At 46.1% G+C, this 24,909-nt stretch overlaps 1 protein-coding gene across 1 annotated transcript; it reads right to left on the reverse strand.

Moving 5' to 3' along the window:
* Nucleotides 1-10,085: 10,085 nt before the first annotated feature.
* On the reverse strand, nucleotides 10,086-16,413 carry FOXI3 (forkhead box I3). The gene is made up of 2 exons (XM_027965783.2): nucleotides 15,774-16,413; nucleotides 10,086-12,722 (listed from the first exon to the last, which is right to left on the reverse strand). The coding sequence occupies exons 1-2, from the start codon at nucleotides 16,411-16,413 to the stop codon at nucleotides 12,097-12,099; spliced, it is 1,266 nt and encodes a 421-aa protein (XP_027821584.1). The 3' UTR covers nucleotides 10,086-12,096.
* Between the last annotated feature and the right edge of the window lie 8,496 nt (nucleotides 16,414-24,909).

The raw sequence follows: 24,909 nt of genomic DNA on the forward strand, positions 1-24,909 counted from the left end.
CTTTTCTCCTCTCTTCTTTTCACAGCTATTTCTAAGGCCTCCCCAGACAGCCATGTTGCTTTTTTGTATTTCTTTTCCATGGGGATGGTCTTGATCCCTGTCTCCTGTACAATGTCACGAACCTCATTCCATAGTTCATCAGGCACTCTATCTATCAGATCTAGGCCCTTAAATCTATTTCTCACTTCCACTGTATAATCATAAGGGATTTGATTTAGGTCATACCTGAATGGTCTAGCGGTTTGCCCTACTTTCTTCAATTTATGTCTGAATTTGGCAATAAGGAGTTCATGATCTGAGCCACAGTCAGCTCCTGGTCTTGTTTTTGTTGACCGTATAGAGCTTCTCCATCTTTGGCTGCAAAGAATAAATCAATCTGATTTCAGTGTTGATCATCTGGTGATGTCCATGTGTAGAGTCTTCTCTTGTGTTGTTGGAAGAGGGTGTTTGCTATGACCAGTGCATTTTCTTGGCAAAACTCTATTAGTCTTTGCCCTGCTTCATTCCGCATTCCAAGGCCAAATCTGCCTGTTACTCCAGGTGTTTCTTGACTTCCTACTTTTGCATTCCAGTCCCCTATAAAATGTCCCCCAAACCTTCGCTTGTTTTCTTCCTTATTATCCCAACATCATTTCAGATTCACATCACTTCTTTCTTGCTACAGTAACTTCAGAGAGGTCTCTCTAAGAATATCTTGTTCTCTCAAAGGATTCTCCACGAAGAACTCTCTATGAAATAGAAATCTGATTCATTTCTATTCCATTCTATCCTGCCCAGTTCTATTCTATTGAAGGGTTTCCACCCCTTCCACTGCCCTGCTTGCCTAAAAACTCTGCTGTATGTGCCCTGCCTCTGGGGGCAGCTTCTCAGTTCCCACAGGAGCCATGAACTCTGGTTTTCAGACCTCCATTCTACTTCCTCAGCCTCCACCTCCCCATACCTCTTCCCTCCTTCCTGCCCTCTTGGCCTCAGCAGCTCTTACTCTGGTCAAGGGCGGCGTCTCTCCCAGATATTTCCACAGCACCCTGCACTTTCCCATCAAAGCACTTTGTCTGTGCTGTTACCCCTTCTTATCTTCTCTTCCTTCCCTGGCATGTAAGCACCATCCTTACAGGGACCTTGATTTTCACCAGGTCTTCGATCTTTGGGTTGGGAAGATCCCCTGGAGGAGGAAATGGCAATGCCCCCTAGTATTCTTGCCTGGGAAATCCCACGGACAGAGGAGCCTGGCGGACTGCAGTCCATGGGATCGCAAAGAGTCAGACACAACTGAACTCGACTTAGCACACACACTGAGCAAACACAGTGAGTAGGTATAGAAAACGGTTGGTAAAATAAAAATCAAAACAACAAAAACAGAAAAACAAAATAAAGAAAAAAAGAAAGTGGTTAGTAGAAAGCGCTGAATGAAGTGCCGCTAGATTTGGGAGTATCAGAATGAATTACAACGCTGCCCTTTTGGAGGAATCTTAGCAGGTAAGAGGCTGGAAAGGAAGATCGTTATCTCACAAGTGTCAGCCCCACGTCTACTTTAGCAATGGCAACAGTCCTATTATTAAGACATGTATATTCTCAGTAGTTCCTGAATCAAGAAACTAGACATAGCAGGACATCGGGCACACAGCCTGGAAAGACAGTGGAGGGGCTGGGGTTCCGCAGCTAACATTACTCTGCTGAGCGGCAGCCATCGTGTGTCGGCTGCACGGAAGTTAATCCCATTGAAGGAACGCTTTTTAAAATCTCTGCTGAAGTAGCAATTCCTTGGCACTTACCACCAGTAGGCAAAGAAAGGTGCCGTGTAACAGCTGCTACGGGTTTTTTTTTTTTTCCCCTTTCCCAGACCTAGTGAAGGGGGAGAACTTGAAAGTCTTCTAGCTGAGGCAGTGCTGGGGGGTAGCTGATGGGTAGATGATCAAAGACTCCAGGTGTTTGGCTGATACTCCGGTCCCCAGGACAGCACAGGGGGTATGAATGCGAAAGAAGGAAGCGGTGTGTGGGGAGATGGGGACGGCTGCCTTCTAAATCCAGGCTAAACATAGCGAAAATTCTTGGGGTTTTGCCCACTTAAAACTGGAGGAGAAAGAGAACTTTTCTTTTTTTATGTACTGAGTGGTGATACCCCAAATGGACAAATGAGGTGTATCATCAAAGTCTGGGCTAAAGGAATGCTCTGTGACTCAGTTTCCCCACAAAGGAAGGAGGGGAAACATACTTTTGTTTTTAGATCAATAAGACAATTGTTTTACTTTAAATAGGAAGAGGGACTTTCCTGGAAGTCTAGTGGTTAGGACTCTGTGCTTCCACTGCAGGGGCCAAAAGTTTGATCCCTGTTCGGGGAACTAAGATTCTTACATGTGGCACGACTTAGCCAAAAACTAAAAATAAAAAATAAAATAGGAGTGATAGACATAAGAGGTTCAGTGAAGATGGAAAAAACAATTTATAAAGGACATCTCGAGGGGACTTGGTGGAAAGCGGGGAGGGGAGGGTGACATGCTCAAAGGACAGTTGCTCCAGAGATGAGCCTCTGAGAGAAAGCCTGAAGAGATCTGGGGAACTGAGCTCTTGTGGCAGAAAGAATAACTGCAAAGACCCGAAAACAGAAGCGATTGGAATATTTGAGGGGCTGCAAAGGGAGCCAAGAAAAGAGAGTATTGAGGGGTAAGGGTGGGAAATAGTTTAAGCAACACCAAAAAGACCTTTGGAGTTTGCTGGTAAGGAAAGTTACCCAAAGATTCTAAGCAGGAAGGCAATATTTTCACACCTCTTGTTTAAAAGATTACTCCGGGTTCCAAAGAGAGAAGGAGCTCAGAAAGGTAGGGATGGGTATGAGGTGCAGAGTTGGGAGCCAGGAGTGGAGGCTGGGAGGCCAGTTTGGGGCTGCTGTGACCTCCAGGCAGGAGGCATGGTGCTGGCCCAGGAGCCTGTGGGAAGTCGTGGGCTGGAGACTAATTTTGAATTCTAGAGCCAATAGTCCCCTTTTCAGGGAAGAATGTGGAGTGCGAGGGGAACACAGGAAGCAACGTAAGAGTTAGTAGGTGTTTGGAACATTTATTAACTGACTCACCGGCTCACTGGAGGTGGGAATGAGTGAACTTCCCTTTCCTATGGGACTTCTACGGCCCCTAACAGCCAACTGTTTGCCAAGATTCCCACTCTGTTTTTGCCTTTCTATGCGTGCATGTGTGCTAATACATACGTGTTCAGTTGTATCCGACTCTTTGCAACCCCAAGGACTGTAGCCCACCAGGCTCCTCTGTCCATGAGATTCTCCAGGCAAGAATACTGGAGTGCATTATGATGCCCTCCTCCAGGGCATGGCAAGAGACCCTTCAGGACCCAGGTCTCTTGCGTCTCCTGAATGGGCAGGTAGGTTCTCTATCACTAGCGTCACCTGGGAATCCTTTGCCTTTCTATAATATGAGGCTAATAATACTCTCCAAAACTGTTGGGCAAACAAATAGATAACATTGACCTCAGACTTTCTGAGAAGAAACAAGCGGACCCTCTGTGAGTGGATGCTGAGGCCCTTCTGGAACTTGGGGCTTCCCTGGTGGCTCAGATGGTAAAGAATCTGCCTGCAGTGCAGGAGACCCAGGTTCAATCCCTGGGTCGGGAAGATCCCCTGGAGAAGGGAATGGCTATACACTCCAGTATTCTTGCTGGAGAATACCATGAAGAGAGGATTCCGGTGGGCTACAATCCATGAAGAGTTGGATACACAGATTCAATATAAAATAGATGCATTAACCTTCTCAATAGCCCTATGAAGGAGCTGTTGCTATTATCGATTTTATCCAGGAGACTGAGACCCAGGGACTTTGTATCAATACATTTGGGCCCTAGTTGCAGTCCCTGTGGGTCAGTCCAAGTTGGGGGAGTTGGAGGTGAGCAGTGATGTGATGGGGTGAGTTGGCATCATCTTTGGGGCTGAGAGGGAAGAGGTCCTTGTGCTTATTAATGCCCGGCTTGCTGATCCCAACCTGGAGCAGAGGCACCTGCCTTGTGGTTTGCTTAATACGTTTCAAGACAGTGAACTCTGGACTCAATGGACATGAATTTCTCAAACTTCAGGAGATAGGGGAGGACAGAGGATCCTGGTGTTCTACAGTCCATGGGGTCGCAAAAAGTCGCACACAACTTGGCGGCTGAACAACAAACTGGGAAGGAGGAAACCCCAACATGCTTGTGGCCTCAAACCTCCTTTGAAGAGCAGGGGACCTGGAGCCATGAGTATCGATGTTGATGTTGGCGTGGCTGGAATACGGCTAGTGCTGGAAGGGCCAGGGCATGGAGGAAATGACTCTAGTCGCACCAGGGCCTGAGGCCTTGAAGACAGCTCTGCTTGAAGGTGGCTGCTTCTGTTTCTTCTGTCAATCCAGAAGCACCAGGGCTTTGAACAAGGTGCTTGACTCCTTCCATTGACTCCTCCCAGCAGGAGCACAGCAGAGGGAAGGGGTGAAGGAGCCCTGGGCGGGGCTGCAGCCTCTCAGCCCAGCACTGGGGAATGACCTGCTGCTCTTCCAGGAGGTGAAGCCATTCTGTGTCCCTCACCGGAGGCTGGCAGCGGGGTGGGGGTGGGGGGCAGTTCAGCCCCACCCTGTGGATCCTTCCTTATTGTTGTTGCTCAGTTGCTCAGTCATGTCTGACTCTGTGACGCCGTGGACCGCAGCCCATGAGGCTCCTCTGTCCTCCACTATCTCCCAGAGTTTGCTCAGATTCGTGTCCATTGAGTCAGTGATGCCATCTGAACATGTCATCCTCTGTCGTCACTTTCTCCTCCTGCCTTCAATCTTTCCCAGTATCATGGTCTTCTCCAACGAGTCAGCTTTTCAAATCAGGTGGCCAAAGTATTAGAACTTCAGCTTCACCATCAGTCCCTCTGACGATTAGTTAAGGTTGATTTCCTTTCAGTTCAGTTTAGTCACTCAGTCGTGTCCGTCTCTTTATAGACCTCATGGACTATAGCACGCCAGACCTCCTTGCCCATCACCAACTCCCAAGGTCCACCCAAACCCATGTCCATTGAGTCAGTGATGCCATCTAACCATCTCATCCTCTGTCATCCCCTTCTCCTCCTGCCTTCAATCTTTCCCAGCATCAGGGTCTTTTCAAATGAGTCAGTTCTTCACATCAGGTGGCCAAAATACTGGAGTTTCAGCTTCAGTATCAGTCCTTCCAGTGAACACCCAAGACTGATCTCCTTTAGGATGGATTGGTTGGATCTCCTTGAAGTTCTCAAGGAGTCAAGGGACTCTCAAGAGTCTTCTCCAACACCACAGTTCAAATGCATCAATTCTTCAGCACTCAGCTTTCTTTACAGTCCAATTCTCACATCCATACATGACTACTGGAACAACCATAGCCTTGACTAGACTAACCTTTGTTGGCGAAGTAATGTCTCTGCTTTTTAATATGCTGTCTAGGATGGTCATAACTTTTCTTCCAAGGAGTAAGTATCTTTTAATTTCATGGCTGCAGTCACCATCTTCAGTGATTTTGGAGCCCCCCCAAAATAAAGTCTGCCACTGTTTCCGCTGTTTCCCCACCTATTTGCCATGAAGATGGATTGATTAATCCTCCCTACCCTGTGCACATCTGTTCTCAGCCCCTGCCCTACTTGCTAAGGATCTGAGTGGGTCTAGTCATCTTAGTATCTTCAATGCTCAGCACACGGATGCCCAAAGAGAATTAGAGAGTCTGTGGGTAAATTTCCAATTTTATTTCCAAAGTCTGAGGTTTCAAATCAGCATCTCCATCTGGCTTCCCTCGGCAGCTTCAAAGCCTGAGACCTGGGCCTCTGATCTGCTGCAAGCCAACCCTATAAAGGAGGAAATCTCAAGGAAAAGTGACTTCTCTCTGCTTACCTTCCTATGTCCCTGAAGAGGAGCTCCAAACACAAAAGCCAACCTCAGGGATCTTCCAAATGAGGTGCCTAAAGAGAAGTGTATAGGTGGCAGGGCAGAAACCTGGGTTCTAAGCCCACATCTGCAACCAGAAAGCTGTGTGACCTTGGGCAAGTCACTTCTCTGTTTCTCCTCTTCAAAATGGAGAGGTATTACAGTATTATAGATTAAGGGCAGGCAGGCTGTGACATCAGATGGCCTGATTTTGAATCTTACTTCAACCACTTACCTGCAGCAACTGTTTAAATTTTTGACCTTGGCTCGGTTATACAAACTTTCTGGGTCTCAGTATTCTCAACAGTAAAATGAGTAACAGTGTCTACTTCAAAGAGTTGCTATCTTAAATTATATATATATATATATATATATATATATATAGAGAGAGAGAGAGAGAGAGAGAGAGAAAGAGGGTACGCTGCTGCTAAGTTGCTTCAGTCGTGTCCAACTCTGTGCGACCCCATAGACTCAGGATCCCCCGTCCCTGGGATTCTCCAGGCAAGAATACTGGAGTGGGTTGCCATTTCCTTCTCCAATGCATGAAAGTGAAAAGTGAAAGTGAAGGTGCTCAGTCATGTCCGACTCTTCGTGACCCCATGGACTGCAGCCTACCAGGTTCCTCTGTCCACGGCATTTTCCAGGCAAGAGTACTGGAGTGGGCTGCCATTGCCTTCCTTGATATATATATATAGTATATACTATATATATAGTATTATAGTGTGTATATATATATATAGAGAGAGAGAGAGAGAGAGTATATGTATATATGTGTGTGTGTGTGTGTGTGTGTGTATGTAGGATTCCCAGGTGGTGCTAGTGGTAAAAAAAACCCACCTGCCAATGCAGGAGAGGAAAGACAAGTGTGATTCCTGGGTCAGGGAGATCCCCTGGAGGAGGGCTTGGCAACCCACTCCAGTGTTCTTGCCTGGAGAATCCAAAGACAGAGAGCCTCGAGTGCTACAGTCCACAGGTAAAGAGTTGGACATGATGAGAGTGAATTAGCACACAGTGCATTTTAGGGCTGTGCCTGGCACCTGAGTTATTGTAATGCTTACTTTTTTTTAAATGATAAAGCACTGTCCTCCAGGCCTCCCAGGGGTTTGGCGTTGATCCCCAGACATTATGAATTAAAAGGCTGGGAGGAATTCCGTAGGTATCAGGTCTTTTTTGACCTTTTGTTTCTTTTTGTTTTCAGACCTAATAGGAAATTCCTTCTTCCTTCTGCGGTGCCAGCCACCCAGCCACGAACCCAGCTGACTGCTTTCCATGACAAAAGGCAAGGCCACAGGCCCCCAGGTCTCTACCCCAGAACCAGCAAATCCCTGCCTCAGGAAACAGGCACAGGTTTCTTTTTCATTAAAAACCTCAAGGTTTTAGCTACTGGGACAGCTCAGGAAGACAAAGGGGGAAAAAACCACAGATACTAAAGCTTCAGGCTCTTTCCAAGTTTGGGAAAGTCTGAGGAAGGCAGAGAGTCACAGTAGAGGAGCTTCCTCTGAAGGTCAGTGGCGGTCTTACTTCCTCAGGGGGGCCAAAGTTTGGCCTTGCCTTTTTGCCCTGAGCGCAAGGAGGAGCTTGGGGAGGGGTTGGGGGCAAAGGCACCCAGCCTCTGTGTTCCCCGGCTGTCTTTTCCCAGTAAGCTCTAGAATGAGATGAAGGATCTAAAAGTATCAAGAAGGAAACCTGAAACCTACTTATTAGTTTTTCAAACTCTCCTTTGCCCCTTTCTTATTCTTAAAGATACACTAGGTCCTAGAAGGCAGAAAGTGTTAGTCGTTCAGTGGTGTCTGAGTCGTGTCTGACTCTTTGCACCCCATGGACTGTAGCCCGCCAGGCTCCTCTGTCCCTGGAATTCTCCAGGCAAGAATACTTTAGTGGGTAGCCATTCCCTTTTCCAGGGGATCTTCCCGACCCAGGGATCAAACCTGGGTCTCCTGCATTGCAGGTAGATTCTTTACCATCTGAGCCACCAGGGAAGCCCAGAGAGCTGAAAGGTAGCTGCTTTAAGTTAGCCATGTGCCCAGAGGTCCTCAGCTTGGGCTGGAACTTGACATCAGGCTCTGGTCTCTGGGAGAACCCTGGAGAAAGAAGGTTGCTTTAACTTCATGAGGTGGGGGTGGGGGTAGGGAGAGAGGGACATCTTTTCCTCTGTACTGTCTCAAACAATGGAAATCACAGTCTAGCTCAGGTCCAGAATTTCTGACCTGTTTCCCAGGGAGAACATGTCACAGATGCAGGAAATTGGTGCCAGTTGGAGTGCTGGTACAGACTTTGACCTGGAAACATCACAGGCAGAGGCAGCTCTGTCTCCTTCCCTTTAATCCCAGGCCCAGCAGGAGGCACAACTTGCCCCCCAGCACAGCTTCTTTGGTTCCTGTGAGGACTGAGCCACCCTGCTGCCCATTGTGGTTGTTTGAAGAGCAGAAGTGGATTCTTCTCTTTGCCTTTGTTCTCATAAATGCCATCTTTCTGGCATTTTATAGCTATCAAACACCCAGATCTAGATGCTTCCAAATATAGGCTCATCACATTCTTTTAATGTCTTTCTTTCCAAGATATCCTTAAGCCTGTCCTCCCCACCACCATCCCTATCAAACAGTAATAACCCAGATAGTTTACTATTGTTTGGTCAGAATTATTCCTAATCTAGGTCTCTATTAATAGAAATAATCAGATGCCAAGAAGGAGGTTACCATAAGCATTTCTATAACAGGCAACTGAAATATGGCAGGCGTCTACCTCCAGTGTGACAGGCAAACAGATAATCCTCAGTTCTGAGAAATGCCTCAATGATTGGGCCAATCCTGCTCACAACTCATTTTAAAGTCATTCTCCCCCAAACTCCCCTCCCATCCAGACTGCCACATAGCATTGAGCAGAGTTCCATGTGCTATACAGTAAGCAGGTCCTCGTTGGTTATTCATTTTAAATATAGCAGTGGATACATGTTTATATATGGCTGAGTCCCTTCACTGTTCACCTGAAACTATTATTGTTAATCAGCTATACCCCAATACAAAATAAAAATTTTTTTAAAAGAGAGAAAAGCCATTTCACAGGACAGAAACCATCTTGTACCAGAGTCCTTATTCATTCTGAGCTCCACTATTAAGGACTGTGTGGGGGACTGAGGGAGTTCCATTTTCTTATTGGCAAATTAGGAGGGTGCTGGTCTAGATCAGTGGTTCTCAATCAGATCTAATTTGCAGCCCCCCACCCACCCTGGGACATTTGTCAATGTCTCAGGGCCTGGGAGCAAGGGCTGGGGGGTTTGGGTCTGTGTGTATCGGGGGAAGGAAGAGGGGAAGTGTTTCCAGCCTGCTACTAAACATTCTGTGATGCACAGGGCAGATTCTACAATGGATTATCCAGCTCCAAATATCTCTCTCATGTTGAGAAACCCTAGGCTAGAAACCTTATCTTTCAGTTTTTTCTAGTTGGGGCCAAATTCGTTTTCTAGCTGACTTCTTTGGAGACGATGGGCTGCCTGTACCCTCCATGAGGACCACAGCATTGAAAGCCAGAGTTCCCCCTGAGGAGTGTTGCCAGCTGGAGAGGTTTTGTGTGTTAGCTGCTCAGTCGTGCCTGACTCTTTGCGACCCCATGGACTATAACCTGTCAGGCTCCTCTGTCCTTCATGGGATTCTCCAAGCAAGAATACTGGAGTGGGTTGCCATTCCCTTCTCCCGCGGATCTTCCTGACCTAGGAATCAACCAGGAGTCTCCTGCATTCCAGGATTCTTCACCAGCTGAGCTAGACAGAAACATTACTCTGTTAAAATACAAACAAGATGCTCATGTCTAGAGATCCTCCTGAACTGTTTCATTCCAATCCCTTAGGATGTGGGCAGGTAGAATAAGTCCAATAAAGAAATTGGGATGGGTGGAGAATATATATATAATTGAGTCCCTTCACTGTTCACCTGAAATTATCACAATATTGTTAATCAGCTATACCCCAATGCAAAATGCTTTTGGCATTAATAAATAAAATTTTATAAAAGAAAAAAAAAATCAATTGCTTGCTCTCTCAACACACAAAAATCCGGTAGCAATTTCTGTGCCTACAGCTCTATTCCTTTATAGAAAGAAGTTAAAGATAGGAAAACAAGATGCCTAAAAAGAAGCCAGAGGTCATCCCACTTCAAGTTTATTTTATGTGATTTCCAGCATGCAGTGTGCTTTCTTGGGGGAAAAAAAAATCGTCCCAGTTCACATTATAAATTAATTTACAAATATAGAATTGTGTTAGAAACAATATTTATAAAAGTCCATACAATTTTTCACATACAAAAATATCCATAGAAAGTGGGTTTCTGTACACATAGTATGAGGGTAGGTAGTTTCTTTGGTTGTCTTCCTGTATAATATTTAAAAAGTAATGTTGACATTATTTATACCTCAATAGACTATTTTTTACAAAAATAATTTTCTATATGTATTATTTCAAACTTCCAATTTAACAATAATGCTGTGAATCTCAAATAATATACAGGGAAAAGTTAACAATTTTTTTACAATTAATTTGTGTTCCTTTTCCTAAAAAAATCAAAAACTAGTAATGTTCCCATCAAAGACCAAACATGGTACAAGGGTAATTCATAGGACATTAACTTCATCTTAATGCATCACTATTCCAATAAAATCACACTATCTGCACTAACACTTTTTGGATAAGTTCAAACTGTGGCTGAGTGTCTGCCACATACAGACATTCTATTGGGCACCAAGACGGTGACCATAAAAACTATTCAAATGACACCTCCTGAGAAGTAAAAGGGAGTGTTAAAATATATTACATTAAAAACAATTTTTTGACCACAAATGTTTTCTTTTAAAAATAAAAATTCCATTTAAAAACTATTTTTAATAAAATACTAAAACTTTGTTTCAAAGATGAAAAACCCAGGACATATGCTAAAAAAGACAGGATATCAGTTAACTAGGATGGTCACCACAGATTTCGAAAATATGGCAGCAAAAGTGAGGAAGAGCTGGTGTCCATCCTTGCTGCTCAGAATATCCCAAGAGATACTGATTTCAGCCAGAATCTTTGGTCAGATGAAACCTAGCTCATTACTACTCCTTAGACACCACTTAGTCTGTCTGCCTGTTAATGCCTTTGTTTTTCAGGGACTAAAACACAAGGTTACAAGCACAGACTCAGGAGCCAGAGTATGTTAAAACTGGATCCTGGTGAGAGCTCCCTGGTGGTCTAACGATTAGGATTTGGTGTTTTCTCTGCTGTGGCCTGGGTTCAATTGCTGATCCAGGAACTGAGGTCCCACAAAGCACACAGTGCAGCCAAAAAAAACAAAACAAAACATAAAAACTAAACGCACACACACACAAACAAAAAAATCAAAAAACTAGACCCAGGCTTCATGACTTACTGTTTGGACCTAACATCTTGGCAGTTTACTGCCACCATACAGAAAACGAGGGGGAGTAACAATACATTTGTCCCAAAGTTGTTGTGAGGATTAAATGAGCTAATATACGGTGTCTAGAACAATGCCTGGCACACAGGGTATTATCTGGGCACTTCTATCGCTATTAATGTCTGACACATCCCTGACACTAAGCATAAGTAGAGCTGATCTGTGAGCTGGGTAGAGAGCTCAAGGATTTGCGGTGCTTTCTAGCACAGTATTTGAAAAACTTTCCATTAGCAACAAAGAGGACAAATGGAGGTTTCCTGGGAAAATGCAGGTCTCTTGACTTTTCTAGAAAAAACAGAATGCTGCCAGGCAGAGAAGACCAGTTGCCCACAGCAGCCTGCAGCTGGTCAGTCCCAACCATTCCCTGCTGCTTCCAGTGCCAACTGTTACTTTTTCTGACCCAGTAACTTCATTCACTTGTTTTTGCAGCTGAAGTCTGTGCCCACTGGACCCTGTGACCCTGATACACCGTGACGAACAGACAGACATGGTCCCTGCCATCACAGGGCTCTCGGATACCATCCCAGAACAGACTGGACTGGATTTCTCTCCAGGGAGGCCCTTTATCCAGAGAAAGCTTGTCGGGTAAAGAAAAAGTTTGCATCCACACGCTGTTCCGAGTGTGGTCAGTGGACCTTGCCAGGAACTCTGGAGAAAATGCAATCTCAGGCCCTGCCCCAGATCTACTGCCTGGAGATTTGTATTTTCATGAGATCTCAGGTGTGCAACGGCTGAGTCTGGGAATTGGGGCTCTATACTTCAGAGCCCTCCCGAGGGTAGATGAGGCTGTTGACCATGCTGAAGTTGTAGAAAGGGCTGCCAAAGGGGCTGCTCGGGGCCCCACTGGTGCTGGCGGGGAAGGGGCCGTAGTAGGAAGATCTCTGGCTGCTGCTGCTGCTGGAGCTGTGATTCAGTTGCAAGGGGTCTGACGAGGGCTCCGGGACGGAGCTGGGGGGAAACACGCTGCCTGAGGACACCTGGGGCCCCTGGATCCCTAGAGGGCGGCCGCCAGGGAGTGCCCGCTGCGTGCTCCCACTGCTACTACCGACGCTGAGGGTGCTGAGGCTGCTGAAGAAGCTGTTCAGGCAAGGGGTGGAGGAAAGCATGGACACTCCCGGTGAGGAGGCAGTACTCTTGGTGTCCTCAGGAGGCTCTGGGGACTGGGAGGGTCTCAAAGAGGCAGGGGCATTGTCTCCATCTGGCTTTCCACTCACTCCAGACCCCAGCCCCGGGGAGATCCCTTCTTCTGATTTCGAGGTCCCCACGGCCACCGAGGGGGTGCTGCTGGCTTCTGAGCGGCGCTTTCGCTTCCGACGGAAGTTCCCATTGTCAAACATCTTCTCACAGTTCGGATCCAGGGTCCAGTAATTGCCTTTCCCTGCAAAGATGAGAAAGATAGGTTAGAGGAGGAGGTGCACATGCCCATGTTATCGTTTAGTCACTAAGTCATGTCCAGTCCTTTGGCAACTGCATGGACTGTAGCCCTGCCAGACTCCTCTGTCCATGGGATTCTCCAGGCAGGAATACTGGAGTGGGATGCCATTTCCTTCTCCAAGGGATCTTCCCGACCCAGGGATCAAACCCGCGCCTCTGGCAACGGCTGGCGGATTCTTTACCACTGAGCCACCAGGGAAGCCCCACATACCCAGCTTTGAGATGAGGGAGGCAGGCTCTCATGAAACTTGACAGAGATGCTCAATCCACTCTGTTGTCCTTTTGGGGGAAATGGCACTACTTGAACTTGAGCCTCTGTTTATCTATAAAAACAGGGATAAGAACAGTACTCACCTCACAGGTTGGCCGTGAGGGGTAAATGATAGATCTCCGCAAAGAAGCCATACACAGTGAGCAGTGAAAAGAAAAAGGTATCTATTATCATTATCATTTGCTGAAAGGGTATAATATTTGCCCCGAAAAAATACTCCACTGGAAAAATGCAACCTCCAATACCCAACCCTCTGCCTTGTCCAACAGAAGCAACAAGTTATTACTGAGCAATTGACTGTTCTAAACACACCTTGGATGGCATCTATTTGGAAGTACAAGGAAGCTCCATAACCATTCCTTGCCTTGGGCAAGAGGCACCCTTGCATGTCTTCCCAGCTTTTCCTCCACCAGGCCGATCTCAGCGACCAGGGCCCCATTTAATGCAAGCAATGCTAGTCTTCTGCTTAGAAAAACTCCCTCACTATCCAGCACAGTAGTCGTAAAAAATATCTGTCATCTTCGAGGATTTTTTTCTCCCAACGGCTCTCATCACTTCTGGTAAAAAGAATCTTTGGCATTTGCAAATACCGTAAAGCACTTATCTTGTAGTGAGTTCTTCACATTGATAACTCTAGTTACTCCTCACGGCTCTTTGGAGACAGTGATATCATCGCCTCCATTCTTCAGATGGGGAAACTGAGGTGCAGACTGGTTAGCAAGCAACCTGTCATTTTCCCCGTTAGCAACGGTGTGTGCGTGCTTAGTTGCTCAGTCCTGTCTGACTCTGTGACCCTGCGGACTGTAGCCCGCCAGGCTCCTCTGGGCATGGGATTTCCAAGGCAAGGATACTGAAGCACCTTTTCCTTCTCCAGGGGATCTTCCCGACCCAGGGATCGAACCCATGTCTATCTACTGCATTGGCAGACTGATTCTTCTACCACTGCACCACCTGGGAAGCCCAGTTAGCAGTGGTAGGGCCAGGATATAAGCAGGTTGTCTCTAGACTCAAGCATTCTTAACTACTACCACACACCCCTCCACATCTATTACCTCCACCAACACATTTTCTGCAAATAGCTGCAGAACAAAAACAATTCGCGTAACTACCATCTAAACAACCATACCTACTCCTACCAGAATATTTATATTGTGTCACCTTGCTACCAAAAGCTTTGACAAGACGCTGGCTCGAGATCCTTGACCTTTTTAGAAAGTCCAGGAGTGTACGTGACAATTGACATGATCACCTCAGGTGATTTAGAGGCCAAATGTGGGCAGATGCATCTTGGAGAGCTGCGTGCCTTGTCCAGTAAAGTCACCACTACCCACACGCGGCTGCTGGACATGTGAAAAGTGGCTTGTAACAACTGAAATATGGTATAAAACATATACATAGGATTTTGAAGACTTAGTACCAAAAGAATAATGTAATTAGCTCACAGATAATTTCTTATATGTTTTACATGTTGAAATGACATTTTGGGTTACTTTAAAAAATAAATTCTCACCATCTTTTTACTTTTTTTCACATGGCTACTAGACAATTTTTCAACCACGTGTAGTTTGTACAGCATTTCAACTGGAAAGCACTGCTCTTCGTTGGAAGGACTGATGTTGAAGCTGAAGCTCTGATACTTTGGCACCTGATGCAAAGAGCCAACTCATTAGAAAAGACCCTGATGCTGGGAAAGATTGAAGGCAGAAGGAGAAGGGGACCGGGACGACAGAGGACGAGATGGTTGGATGCCACCACCTACTCACTGGACATGAGTTTGAGCAAGCTCTGGGAGATGACAAGGACAGAGAGGCCTGGAGTGCTGCAGTCCATGGGGTCGCAAAGAGTTGGGCATGACTGAGCAACTGAATAACAACACAACTACTTCAGAGCATTTACATAATTTACAAAGAATCCTGTATCCCTCACTGATCCTTAGCCATTTCTGCACCAGGGGCTGGTCTCCTGCAAGACAATATTTTCCACCAACGCAGGGGGCTAAGGGATGGTTGGGGGCGGTGTGTGTGGGGGGTAGTCTTGAGTGCATTACTTTTATTGTGCAATTTATTTCTATTACTACATCGACTCCCCCTCAGATCATCAGGCATTAGATCCCAGAGGTTGGGGACTCCTGCTGTAGAAGGCAAGGAAACAGTTTTCTCTTTTCCCTAACCTGATCCTCACCCCACACCTAGTCCTGAGCTCCTTCAGAAAACCTCCAGTAAGAATCTGTTTCTGAAACTTTTGAGCTTTTTTTCACCTCATTCCTCAGCTAAGAGGGAAACCACTAACAAGCCACTATCACCCAGCCCTCCTCACCTCCAGGGCTTAGATCCGCACGAAGCGCATTTGGGGTTTACATTTTTACATTTCCAAACAGATAAGGTTCGAAACGCATCTACGTACAGAGGGTACCAACTCCCGGTCTCTCCCCACCTCACTCTCCTGAAATGTGATGGGATTCTTGGCTCACCTGAATCTCTTTACAGCCATCCCTTATCTGAGAGCCCACCTGTGTTCTTATTCCTAATCCGTTTACCAGTAACTCGACCCTCCCTTCAGCCGCGTAAGGAACACCACTCAGGAGTGACTTTCGGCTTCAGGATTCAGGCTTTTTACCCTTATCCCACCCTGGCCTGCCTCTGCGTGTGCGTGAGTTGCGGGGTGGGCGTAGTGGGGGGCGGGTGTGGGTACGGGACCGGCCGGGAAGCACCTGTCCGCCCTCACCTGGGTCGTCCTCGTCGCGGGGCACCTTCTTGAAGCAGTCGTTGAGAGACAGGTTGTGGCGGATGGAGTTCTGCCAGCCGGCCTTGCTGCGCTGGTAGAAGGGGAAGCTGTCGGCCACGAACTGGTAGATGTGGCTGAGCGTGAGCTTGCGTTCGGGCGCGCTCTGGATGGCCATGGCGATGAGCGCCGAGTACGAGTAGGGCGGCCGCACCATCTTCATCAGGTCCTCGCGGCTGGCCATGGACAGCCAGCCCAGCTCCCCTGGCGCCGCGGGCCCGGCGGGGGAGGCGGGCGCGGCGGGCGCGGGCTGCGCGAAGGGCCGCTGAGCGCAGGCGAAGGTGCCGGCGGCGGTCGGCGGCTGCAGGAAGGGTCCCGGCGCGCCCCCCGGGGGCGGCGGCGGCGGCGGCGGCGGGGCGCCCAGGTACGCGGCGGCGGCGGCGGCGGGGGCGCCGCCCACGGCCGGCCCGTTGAGCCACAGGTAGGGGTTGGCGGCGGCGGCCGGCGGCGCGGCGTAGTCGGTGAGCCCGTAGGGCGCCCGGGCGGGTGCGGGGGCGCCCGGGGCGGCGGCGGCGGCGGCGGCGGCCGAGGGCAGGCCGGGCTGCGAGTACACGCCGAAGTTGTCCCCGCAGTAGAGAGCCATGTCGGCGGCCGTCGGCTGGCGCGGCGCGGCGGCGGCGGCGAGGGGCGAGCGGGGCTGACCTCGCCGCTCGGGCAAGAGCATCCCTTTGGGGGCCAACCCTGCGGCCCTGGCTCGGCGACTCGAGTCTTCGGCGAGGAGGGGCGGGGACTGAGGGGTGAGCGCGGAGCGCCGACGAGCTAGCCTCTTATAACCGTCGGCGGCTCGGCTCCTCCCGGGCCGGTCCCGGGGCTGGGCGGCGGCCCGCGGGCCCCGGCTCTCCACGCCCCCGCCACGCCCCACCTGCCCGCGCACGCATCCCGGCCCAGCGCGCGGAAACCTCGGGCCGCCCGCCGCGCCTGCCCGGCCGCTGCCACCCCTCCTCTCCGGGCCGGGGTGGAACGGAGGGCGGTCGGGAAGAACCGGGGGAGGCCGGCGCCTCCGATATTCAAGCAACCTGTTCCCCATTCCTAACCATTGTGTCCTCAGCACAAGAACGAAATAACGAATATCAAAACAAAGAGAAAATCTCCAGGACGGTCCGACTGTTCTAAAAAGTCTGTGAGTTAACTCTGGGTGGCCGCTCAGCCCACCTGCCTGCCCCCGCCCCAACCTTTGATATTTCGACCTGGAGCCTCTGCATCTTTTGTGATCAGTTGCAGGATTCACGTCCGGTCTCGACTGGTCGGCTCCCAGTCGAGAATAATAGACGCGATTTACAAGTCTTTGGAGGTACACCGTATATATTAAGGAGCATTCTTGGTGCGTCCCCTTATCCTAGGGAATTCTTTGAAGGGAAGGACAGAAATCAGTTTTTTTAATTTCTCTAAACATAGCGATAGGTTCGTTCCTATCCGGGAAACAGATTTGCATTTTAGGTCCAGTTTGCGCAGACTTTTGGTGTGATTTGTTGTCTTCGAAAACAGAAGGGTAAACGTTTTCAAAGACATTTAAATAAGCGGGTTCGGAATTAGCATTTTAAAGCCAACTGTAATTTAAACTGTGCTAGAAGCGCTCGTTTACAAAAAACGGTCTCAACGAATTACGGCAGAAGACTTGCCCTCTACTTCTGTTAAGTTTTCTAATGCAGCTCCTGTCTGGAAAAACAAACAAAACCAGCAAAATACCATGGAGACTCCAAGTGCCACGCCATCATTATTTATTGACTCCGAACTGTATGAAATTTGTTTTTTTTTTTAAGGTTAAATTGAGTTCTAAATATTTTCTTAAGCGGTGACAGGTCTGAGATTCTCTTTTAAGGGAGAGGGGACAGTTCAGAATACCTAATAATTCGGAACCCACTTCCCCCACCACCCCGCATTTATTTTCGTGACAGTTCCTTATGTACTTTCGGGAAAATGATCGTCTTCTGTTATAGACTTCTTAAAAAATAAAATCCAGAGATCTTTAGCTAACTTGGGTACCTAAAATGCAACTCACACTTCAAATGTAACATTTTTTCTCTTCTTTTGTGAACCCGGCAAGGAATTTTTGTCACACAGTTTCTTTCAATCTCCTTGCAAATGGTGTACAGTGGAGTAGTGTTTACCTTAGTTGTATTTTGAGTTAGTTTAGGTAAGCACACTGCTTTTGTTTTCCTTCCCAAATAGCCCAGACGAAGTTGTTTTGTTATTTTTCTTGGGATGTTAATAAGGATGACAGCTGTAAGTCAAGAAATTGGAAAGCAATTTTTAGTAACTTAATAAATACTCAAATTTAATATTTTTTTCCTAAAGTTTAAACAAAAAAAGGGAAAAATTTCAAAAGAAAAGCTGGCAAACTAGATGGTAATAAATTAGGAAAGATTTGAAACCATGTCTCCCTTAGTAATTGATGTCCTTAAGAACATAATTTTCTTTAGCAAATTGATTACCCATCCATACTTTGCAGTCTTGCAGATTTTTTTTAGTTCAACTCTTAACCCTATATTCCAAATTATTCTGAGTGAGAGGCTATGATTAAAGATCATTGTTTCTTGCTTTGGTTAAAGGTTCCGCTTACAAGAGATATTTTGTTCCTTGACTATACATTATCTTTTCCCTACTTTAATTTTATTAAATTAATGGAGCCACCTAGTGGCTCTTTGCTCTGTTACAGCAGATATCCAGATAGGGACCTGTGAACAGTTCACCCCCGCTAAGGGTTTGGATACCATACTTTTTTCTATTTGTTTTTAAATTACATATTAATTAGCTAAGCTTAAGACTGTCACTGGTCACAGTCTTGGTTTTTAATGTCGAAATTAAAATAATATCTTAAATTCGTGTGTGTGTACTCATTCTCTTAGTCTGTCTGATTCTTTGCGACTCCATGGATTGTAGCCCGCCACGCTCCCCAGCCCATGGGATTTTTCAGGCAAGAATACTGGAGAGGATTGCCGTTTCCTCCTCCAAGGGATGTTCCCAACTCAGGGATGGAATCCGAGTCTCCTGTGTCTACTGCATTGGCAGGTGGATTCTTTACCACTGACTGAGCCACATGGAATTTTAAACAAATTTTTAAAACATTTGGTACACTTGAAAAAAAACAGAAAAGCAAATAGAATAAAACCTAGGCATAAAATGCAAGTTCCCTGTAATAATGTTTTGTTAAATTGCCTTTTCACAAAAGAATATAATTGAGACAATTGATCAATGTACCTATACCAGTGTAAAATGGTGTAAAACAAAGGTGGATGTTGCATGTTTTCATCACTGGAAAATAAAACATTCTTGGAAACCTTTCAACCTGAAGAAAATCTCATTTATTTTCCACTGACATTTGGTAACATTCTTGATGCTTCCTTGCACAACAACTGTAATTTACAATGGAATGTAGTAATTTTTAACAAATACTGTAATAACATGTAAAATTCTTTACACTCATTGATTTATAGCATAGAAATGTTGGCACTATGGCATTTGCTAGTATTTGTCCATATTTTTGTTGTTGTTTAGTCAGATCTAAGTTTGTGACCTTACGGGCTGTAACTTGCAAGGCTTCTCTGTCCATGGGATTTCCCAGGCAAGAATACTAGAGTGGTTGCCATTTCCTTATCCATTTCCATATTTACTGAGGAAGAAAAAGGTAATATAAATTGGAAATAACCTCAGTGCTCTTAATTCCTGATAGCTGCAACTTATATATGTGTTTTTGCTGTGCTGGGTCTTAGTTGTGGCTCACAGGATCTTCCTTGTGAATGCATGGGGGACCTAGTTCCCAGACCAGGGCTTGTACCCAGGCCCCCTGCATTGGGAGCTTGGAGTCTTACCCACTGGACCACCAGGGAAGTCCCATAGTTGCAACTTAGAACGACATTGAACTGTGCACAGTCCTTCTCAATCTCAGTATCATGGTTTACTTTCTATCATCTATGAAAAAGGCCACAAGCAGAAATTATGAATTCTACCCATGTCCCCCACCTGACTTTCTGCCTTTCACTATAGTTAGTATACCTGTCTTAACTTCTCATAAATCAGAGGCCCTTTGAAGACAATCATTATATTTAATTCAGTTTTGGGAACACTTTGCCCCCAGAAGGTAAAGTGAAGTGAAGTGAAATGAATTCGCTCAGTCGTGTCCAACTCTTTGCGACCCCATGGACTGTAGCCTACCAGGCTCCTGTGTCCATGGGATTTTCCAGGCAATAGTACTGGAATGGATTGCCATTTCCTTCTCCAGGGGATCTTCCCAACCCGGGAATGAACCCGGGTCTCCCGCATTGTAGACAGACGCTTTACCGTCTCAGCCACCAGAGAACCCCCAGAAGGTAAACAAATATCAATTTTTGAAAAATTCATACCTCTTAAATTAAGGAATGACCATTTACAAATGTCATGTTAGAATATAAATAAGCCCATTCAAGGATTAGTAAGCACGCACACACACAAACTAAACATCCAAAATGGAACCCTGGGGCCTGAAAAATTTTTCTATAGCAAAAAAGAATAAAGGCATTACTCAGGTATACAGAAAAGTCCAACTCTGAAAATGATTTACTAGAGTAATAGAAAATATTTTAGAAAATGCACGCTTTTATTGTCTTCAGTAAGATGTAAGACATTTGGCCTTGATGAAACAAGAAGTCACTGTAAAATAAAAACCAAACTCTGGTGCAAGTAGAGATGAAAAAGGAACAAGAGGAGGTGAGAAGAGAAGGCAAGAACTGAATCAGCTATATGTATACAGCAGAAACTAAGACAATGTTTTAAAGCAACTATACCCTAAATGAAAAAAAGAAAACACACCCAAGCACACACACACTGTTTGTAGCTCATCAATAGGGCTTATTGATTCTTGTCAATTTTTAATGCAAAAAGTAATTAGAGACGTCTGATTGTTGTTGTTCAGTCACTCTGTTGTGTCTGACTCTTGGTGACCCCATGGACTGAAGCCTGCTGGGCCCCTCTGTCCATGGGATTTCCCAGGCAAGAATAATGGAGTGGATTGCCATTTCTTTCTTCCTGACCCAGGGATTGAACACATGTTTCCTGCATTGGCAGGTGGGTTCTTTACCATTGAACTACCTGGGAAGCCCAAGTAAAGACTTAGCAGTTATTACAAAACTAAAAGAAAGTGGGAATACTCATTGTAATCAAAGAATACAGTTTCGGGGGAAATGAAGTAAGAATAACTACCACATAGGCTAAAATATGTAAGATTTTTCTGGTGAAGAAAGGATGGATTCTTGAAGGAAAGATGTTGCATCTATGGGAGCTGGACCCACCGCCTCATTCCTTACTTTTTCCAACTACTGACCACTTAATTGGTTCTCATTTTGGGGTTTCCCTGGTGGCTCAGTCTGTAAAAATCTGGCCACAATGCGAGAGACCTGTGTTGGATCCCTAGGTAGGGAAGATCCCTGGAGAAGGGAACAGCGACCCACTCCAGTATTCTGTTTTTTTGTTTCACTCCAGTATTCTTGTCTGGAGAATCCCATGGACAGAGGAGAATAATGGGCTACAGTCCATCATGATGGGGTTGCAAGGAGTTGGATACCACTCCTATATACATATGTATATATATACACATATATACACACATATATATACACACACACACACACACATATAGCAACTGGTAGTGTCATTAATAAGGAGCACACTGAAGAGCCTCTGTCCCTTCCCAGTCCATCACTGCAGATGCAGCAGAAGTCAGAGGTGCTGTCCTTCAGTTTTTAACAAACATTTAGGCTCTACTTACTGAATCTAAGAGCTGATGGGAAACTGAGGTGGCTCTTTTCCACTAGGAGAGCAGATTTTTCACCAACTTAGCATCTGTTTTCTTTTCCAAGAACACATTTACCTGTTCATGTTAACCTTGGCCAAGTTGCCCCTGCTGGTCCCCTTACTAAGCCACGTGGGAGTCAAAGAAGACTGGAGTGAACTGCAAATACAGGGGTGTGTGTACGCTCAGTCACTCCTCGGGTCTGACTCTTTGTGACCCCATGGACCATGGTCAGCTAGCTTCTCTCTTTATGGAATTTTCCATGCAGAAATGCTGGAGTGAGTGGTCATTTCCTCCTCCAGGATCTTCTCAATCCAAGGATCAAACCCACATCTCCTACATCTCCTGTATTGGCAGGAGGATTCTTTACAACTGCTGCCACCTGGGAAGCCCAAATACCGGGGGCGGAGTGCAACAATCAAGTGCAGGGAGGCTCAGAAGCAGGGACTACCTGGCCATAAGCCAGCTGACCCCCATGGCTTATGGCGCTCTTCCCACTGCCAACATTAGGCACAGGATGCCTAGCAAAAAGGATGACTCCTTGGGATTCTTGTGGGCTGAAGCCTCTGAGGATACCACCGAAGTTCTGTGTACTTAGTCCAGAAGAATAAGAGAAAAAATTATCAGCCCAAACCATGGTGATCCAACAGATCCTTTAAACAAAGTTACTAATACATCACTGCCTGCCGCTTCTCCCCTCCCCAATCCTCTGGAATGCTTCACTGGCCTCTGGCTCTAACTGATTAGCCCCATTCTTGAGCTTCCTTAGCTAGTTTGTCAGACCCTTCCTTGTGCTCCAGACCTGCTCCCAGAGTGTCTTCAGCTCTCCTAGAAGACTTGCCTGATAGTGTCTTTCTGTGCTCTGAAAGCATCCTGGCTCCCCGGGATCCTCCCATGGTGCCCTGAGGCTACTTTTCCCCCAACTTCTCCCTCCTCAGGGCACAAATGCCCTCCAGCCCTCCTGTCTTGCTGGATGGCTTCAGCATTGGCTTGGTAGGCTCATCCAATTCTCTGGACCCTCATTTCTAATAACCAGTTCCTCCTCTCCAGTTCAGCCACTCACTATACTGAGTGTTCTTTGAGTCTGGGGACTGTGTCTCTGTGACTCTGTGGCTCACTTTTTTTGCGTGCTTACCATTAAGGAAACATGTACTAAATGCCTGGCATTGTGCTAAGCATCTTCCATGCATTATCTCATTTACTTCTTACAGCAGTTCTGTGAGATAAGAACTGTCAGTCCGCATTCTACAGATGAAGTCTCAGAGAGAGAAGTTAAGTAATTTCTAAGTGTGCAGCCAAGATTCAAAGCTGATTCAGAGCCAGGCAATCAAGCCACGAAGCCCAAGCTGGGAGCTCTCGGCAATAATTATATATGCTCTGCCCAGACGCTCAGTCGTTTCTGAGTCTGTGACCCCATGGACTGTAGCCCACCAGACTCCTTTGTCCATGGGATTTTCCAGGCAAGAATACTGGAGTGAGTTGTCATTTCTTTCTCCCAACCCAGGAATCGAACCTGGGTCTTCTGTGTTGCAGGGGGATTCTTTACCAACTGAGCCACCAGGGAAGCCTCATCATTAATTGCCTCCTCCAGTATATCCCCAGTGGCTGGTTCAGTGCCTGTCATCGGTGCATGCTCAATTATTGTTTGTTGCTTAAAGAAATTGAAAAGTTAAAAAGCATTAAATGATGTAAAATTGAAAACATCTCACCCCTTCAACCTCCTATCCCCTATCACTTTCTTATGCTTTCCTCCAGAAAATGTTTGGAGGTACTTAACCTGCACAGATACATGCCTTTAAAGCAGAATCCATGCCATTCACATAGCTCTGCACCTTCTACTTCCATTAATATGTTTTGGAGAACTTTCCAAAGCAGCCCATATGTCCAAATGTCTACCTCATTCTGTCCTCCTGGTGTTCCCCTTCATGAGATGTTCAGTGAGGACCCACCAGTACTGTTTTGTAAGAATGGTTTACAGCCTGTCCCTGTTTTAATTTGGTGGTGTCCCTCCATATTTGTTAGGCAGTATTTTGAATTTAACCTACTTTAGATGGATCTTACAACTATCTCCTTTAAAGAAAATGGCTTAAAAGCAGAGGCATTACTTTGCTAACAAAGATCCTTAGAGTCAAAGCTATGGTTTTTCTAGTAGTCATGTACGGATGTGAGAGTTGGCCCATAAAGAAGATTGAGCACCAAAGAATTGATGCTTTTGAATTGTGTGTGGTGCTGGAGAAGACTCTTGAAAGTCCCTTGGACTGCAAGGAGATCAAACCAATGAATCCTAAAGGAAATGCATCCTGAATATTCATTGGAAGGACTGAAGCTCCAATACTTTGGCCAGCTGGTGTGAAGAGCCAACTCATTAAAAAGACCCTGATGCTGACAGAGACTGAGGGCATAAGGAGAAGGGATAGACAGAGGATGAGATGGTTGGATGGCATGATCGACTCAATGGACATGAGTTTGAGCAAACTCCAGGAGAGTGAAGGACAGGGAAGCCTGGCGTGCTGCAGTCATGGGGTCACTAAGTGTGGGACAGGTAAATTTCTAGCTGGGATTTTCTGGGTCAAAGAGTACATACCTTTAAACATTTGATTCTGACAAATGGTTCTTCAAGAGGATGCCCCAGTTTATACCACTAGCAGGTTCATGTTGGATGCCTATTTTCCTTCCCTTTTGCTAAAGCTGGATGTGTTCAAGTTTTTTTATTTACTGATCTTAAAAGCACAGAAGGATATCTCAAACGTGTTTCAGTTTGTTTTCCTTGATGAATGAATACCTAGTCACACGTCATGTTAATTTTTTCATTTTGTGAACTTCCCGTTCTGAGCTTTTGCCCATTTTTCTCTTTTTAAAAAAATGTATGTGTTTTAGCTCTTTGTGATTAAAGATATTAATTTTCACCCCCACGTGTTGCAAATGGTGATTTCTTTGTTAAAATTATCTCTTCTCTTGGCATCTATGATAATGCTGTGTCCTGGCTTTCTTACTTTATCTCCTGCATTTTCAAAAGATGTTTGTCTATTTCTGATCTCATCCTTTGAATATTGTTTTTTGCCCCCTCAGGTTCCTAATTCAGTCCTCTTCTCTTCCTCCCACACATTCTTCATGGGCTGCCATACCCACTCCTGTGGCTTTCATTGTAAAGGTTCGTTACAGTTGTTACTGCCTGTTTAATAGCTCTGTAAAGAAGAGCTATACTTGCCAACTTGTAAGAATTGTGTGGGATTGGCCAATGGACTGGGAAAAACTGGAGACTCAGACTTGGCCCTTGCCCCGAGTTACTTTTTCCTACAGCGGTGATTTGTTTGA

This window comes from Ovis aries, chromosome 3 (genome assembly GCF_016772045.2).
Source record: "Ovis aries strain OAR_USU_Benz2616 breed Rambouillet chromosome 3, ARS-UI_Ramb_v3.0, whole genome shotgun sequence".
In the NCBI taxonomy this organism is placed as follows: domain Eukaryota; kingdom Metazoa; phylum Chordata; class Mammalia; order Artiodactyla; family Bovidae; genus Ovis; species Ovis aries.